The sequence below is a fragment of the Clupea harengus genome, chromosome 14 (genome assembly GCF_900700415.2).
Source record: "Clupea harengus chromosome 14, Ch_v2.0.2, whole genome shotgun sequence".
In the NCBI taxonomy this organism is placed as follows: Eukaryota; Metazoa; Chordata; class Actinopteri; order Clupeiformes; family Clupeidae; genus Clupea; species Clupea harengus.
In genome coordinates, this window is record NC_045165.1 from 3,687,684 (window position 1) to 3,690,962 (window position 3,279).

The window sequence follows — 3,279 nt, forward strand, 5'->3', positions numbered from 1 at the left end:
AGCATGGGACGGCTTCCCCAAACAATCGCTGTTGTTTTGTATCGTGGGAATGTGGGATTAGAGAAAAGGACGCAACAAGAGACTTTAGAGATAAAGCAAATCCGTGTGTGTGTGTGTGTGTGGTGTGCTCATTTTAAACTAATGTATATTTAAAAAGAATTGAATGGAAGGCTAAGAATATTAATTAAAACAATAAAATCAGTGAAACGAGTTAATAAATGAACACTGATCACACAAGTAGAGAAGACATTATCTATTAATAGCACAAAACACAATGGGAATTAACTCTAAAATCTGCGTAACACAAGCCAACAGACATAGGTCTATAGGCTATGTGAAGTTTCACAGACGCCGTATCAACAGATTAACGATCATATTTCCCTACACCGTTCAAAGTAGGCCCACGCCTACCACGCCGGTGCTTCTAATCCCTTTCAGTGCTGATGAAAACAACCAATCAAAATTTAAGGCGAGGCTTTTAAACCAGGCGTTGCAAGATGTAAAACGAGAAATACCAGTAATACAGAGTCTTAAACGTTTACGACACAAGTCTGGTAGCACCAGTATTTTAGGTCACACCGTCTTGGGGCTGTGGGCCTACACTTACCATGACACTCTGGATTTAATTTGAGGGTTTTTTTCACCGGGACAACTTTGGTCTACTTTTTTAACGTTGTCAACGTTAAACCGTTTTAACGTTGCCTCCCACGTGTTGAATAGGCCGAGGGGTGTGACCCCGGCAATTGTATCCACTTTACATCAAAGCCATCAACGACGCAGCGAGAAGTGAGACGATTGGGCGCCAGGTTTAAATCAAACGAGAGGCCGCTGCCATTGGATACACACTTGGGGTCTGTCGAAGAAGGGTCGCCTGTGTACCACGCTTGTCGAGATACTGTACGCAGTCTGCAACCCTCAGAAAACCCTACCAGGATTAAGCGATCTACTAGCCCCCATTTGCTGGAAATTTAGTCGTGTGGACTAGGCCTACCTGCTGGAATGTTACCTGAGGTGGGTCGGAGTGGTGCGGAGGAAAAGCCGACCATCAGCTGCATGTTGGTAGGAGACGGAGCCGTAGGAAAGACCAGCATGATCATCAGCTACATTGCCAACGGATATCCCGACGAATACCGTCAGACAGCGTTCGATGTCTTCACTGGTAAGTTACCTCATGAATCATGATGGACTGATGTGGTGTGAGATTGTGTGTTGTGATCATGGTTGTGACGACTGTCCTGTCTGAACCTCATTCAGGGTCGGTTACAGTGGATGGAATACCCGTTCGAATTCAACTGATGGACACTGCGGGACAGGTAAGGCTGTTGGCTAAGCTGCTAGACTTCACAAACAAACTTTAAATGATAAGTCGGATGTAATATTTCAAGAGCGTTCTTAGTCTTTTAGACTTTGACCTAACTTCATCATCATACTCAGACATTTATTATACCCCCTCTGCAAACTAATGAGGACTTTGTACAAAATTGTACAAATCAAGAGTCAAGATTCAGGAGATGTTAACCCAGTTTATGTCTGCTTGCAGGAGGAGTATGACGAGTTTCGATCCCTGTGTTACGACCACACGGACGTCTTCATCCTCTGTTTCAGCGTGGTCAACCCCACGTCCTTCCACAACATCACCACCAAGTGGATCCCCCAGCTACGAGCCCGCAATCCTACACTACCCATCATCCTCGTGGGCACCCAGGCTGACCTTCGACACGACGTCAACGTTCTCATCAACCTGAACCAGCTCAGGTCCAAGCCCGTTCAGAACTCTCAGGCCCGCGGGCTGGCTGAGCAGATCCGGGCCCAGGACTATGTGGAGTGCTCTGCCCTGACCCAGGAGAACCTGAAGGAAGCTTTTGACTCTGCCACCTTTGCTGCAATTAAACACAAGGCCTGCCGGGCACGGAAACTTGGGCTCATGGGTCGCGCTAAGACCTTCTCCAGCGGGGGTTGGAAGAAGTTCTTCTGCTTCATCTAGGCCAAAAAGGACACAGAGGAATTAATGCCTCAACCCATGGACTTTGTGTGTGTGTGTGTGTGTGTGTGTGTGTGTGTGTGTGTGTGTGTGTGAGAGAGAGAGAGAAAGTGTGTTTGTGTGTGTGTGTAATGATGTGACTTGAGATGTGTGTGTCTTCTGTTTTCACACCATATGCCATGCCTCCACCTTGTCATTGTGTGGCCATGGTTCAGTGCGATACTCCCTCACCAGAGACTGACTCTTCGCTGCTTTATGCTTCCTGTGGAAGTCCACAAATCCGTCTCATTTGTTGTTTCTGTTTGAAGCGGTGCTGCTTTAGGTAGCTCTCTCACATGACTGACCGCTGCTAATGCGTCTTCGAAACCTGAGAGTATTTTAGGCTGTATGTATTGTAAAACCATTTTAAATGACAACTTTTATCAATATTTTCTATCTTTTGTGTTTTTATTTATTTTTTGTATACCTCCCTGGTTTGTAACCATAGTAACAAACCTGGGTAAGTTTTAAGACTGAGAAAAATGGTAAACCTTCTAATATAATTCAATTTTATTTATATAGCGCCATAACAATACAATTGTCTCTAGGCGCTTTAATAGAAGAGCTCTATGGCTTCATTCTCCTAGCAAAACAAAACCATAGGGCTCTTTTTAGGACGTTTACCACTAACACTGAGTAAACTGACCAAGATGTGTCACTAAACCACGTACTTGGAATACCCCCTAGATTCTGGTTTTCTTAATTTAATTGATTTCGCAGGACAGTTGTCACAAAGAGGTTTATAGAGGAAGTGATTATTTCGTTTTAAAAATGGAGGGAAACCTGGGGTGTCACCACCCAAAAACCAACAGGGGGTTATACTGAGCCCCCTGCCCCCTCCCCTCAACCCCCTTGAGGGTTAAACCCTGTTTTTGCAAGACAAATCCCCCTCAGACTGGTTAGATTGCATGACAAAGACCCCTCACAAGTCAAGCTTTTCACCTCGTCAAAACTACCACCATCTGAGTCTTTTAAATCAACAAAGTGGCGAGTTCATTGTAAGACTCAATGTTGGCTATCAGTAACTGAAAATGAATCCGGTTTCAACGGGGATTATTGCGGTAAATGTTTAAAGTTAATTTCTACCACAAGAATCTCTCTGGGTTTACCACATGTGGTAGCCTGGATACTCCATCCCCGGATCACTGTGGGCTCGGGTGTGACGCAGAGTAGGTTTGATTAATGGTTTCAAATTGTCTTTCAATTGTTTGTTTTCCAAAACAGCAAAACCACGAAACTGTCATCCTCCTAGTTTTTAC

General features: G+C 44.7%; 1 protein-coding gene across 1 annotated transcript; it reads left to right on the forward strand.

Moving 5' to 3' along the window:
* Nucleotides 1-581: 581 nt before the first annotated feature.
* rhov (ras homolog family member V) lies at nucleotides 582-1,997 on the forward strand. Its single transcript, XM_012838478.3, has 3 exons — nucleotides 582-1,159; nucleotides 1,255-1,313; nucleotides 1,541-1,997. Exons 1-3 carry the CDS (start codon nucleotides 1,000-1,002, stop codon nucleotides 1,982-1,984), a joined length of 663 nt encoding a protein of 220 aa, XP_012693932.1. The 5' UTR covers nucleotides 582-999; the 3' UTR covers nucleotides 1,985-1,997.
* Nucleotides 1,998-3,279: the final 1,282 nt, after the last annotated feature.

Coding starts and splice junctions, on each gene's coding strand:
- rhov (XM_012838478.3), top strand. CDS start 1,000: ATGTTACCTGAGGTGGGTCGGAGTGGTGCGGAGGAAAAGCCGACCATC. Junction 1,160..1,254: donor AGCGTTCGATGTCTTCACTG/GTAAGTTACCTC, acceptor AACCTCATTCAG/GGTCGGTTACAGTGGATGGA. Junction 1,314..1,540: donor TGATGGACACTGCGGGACAG/GTAAGGCTGTTG, acceptor GTCTGCTTGCAG/GAGGAGTATGACGAGTTTCG.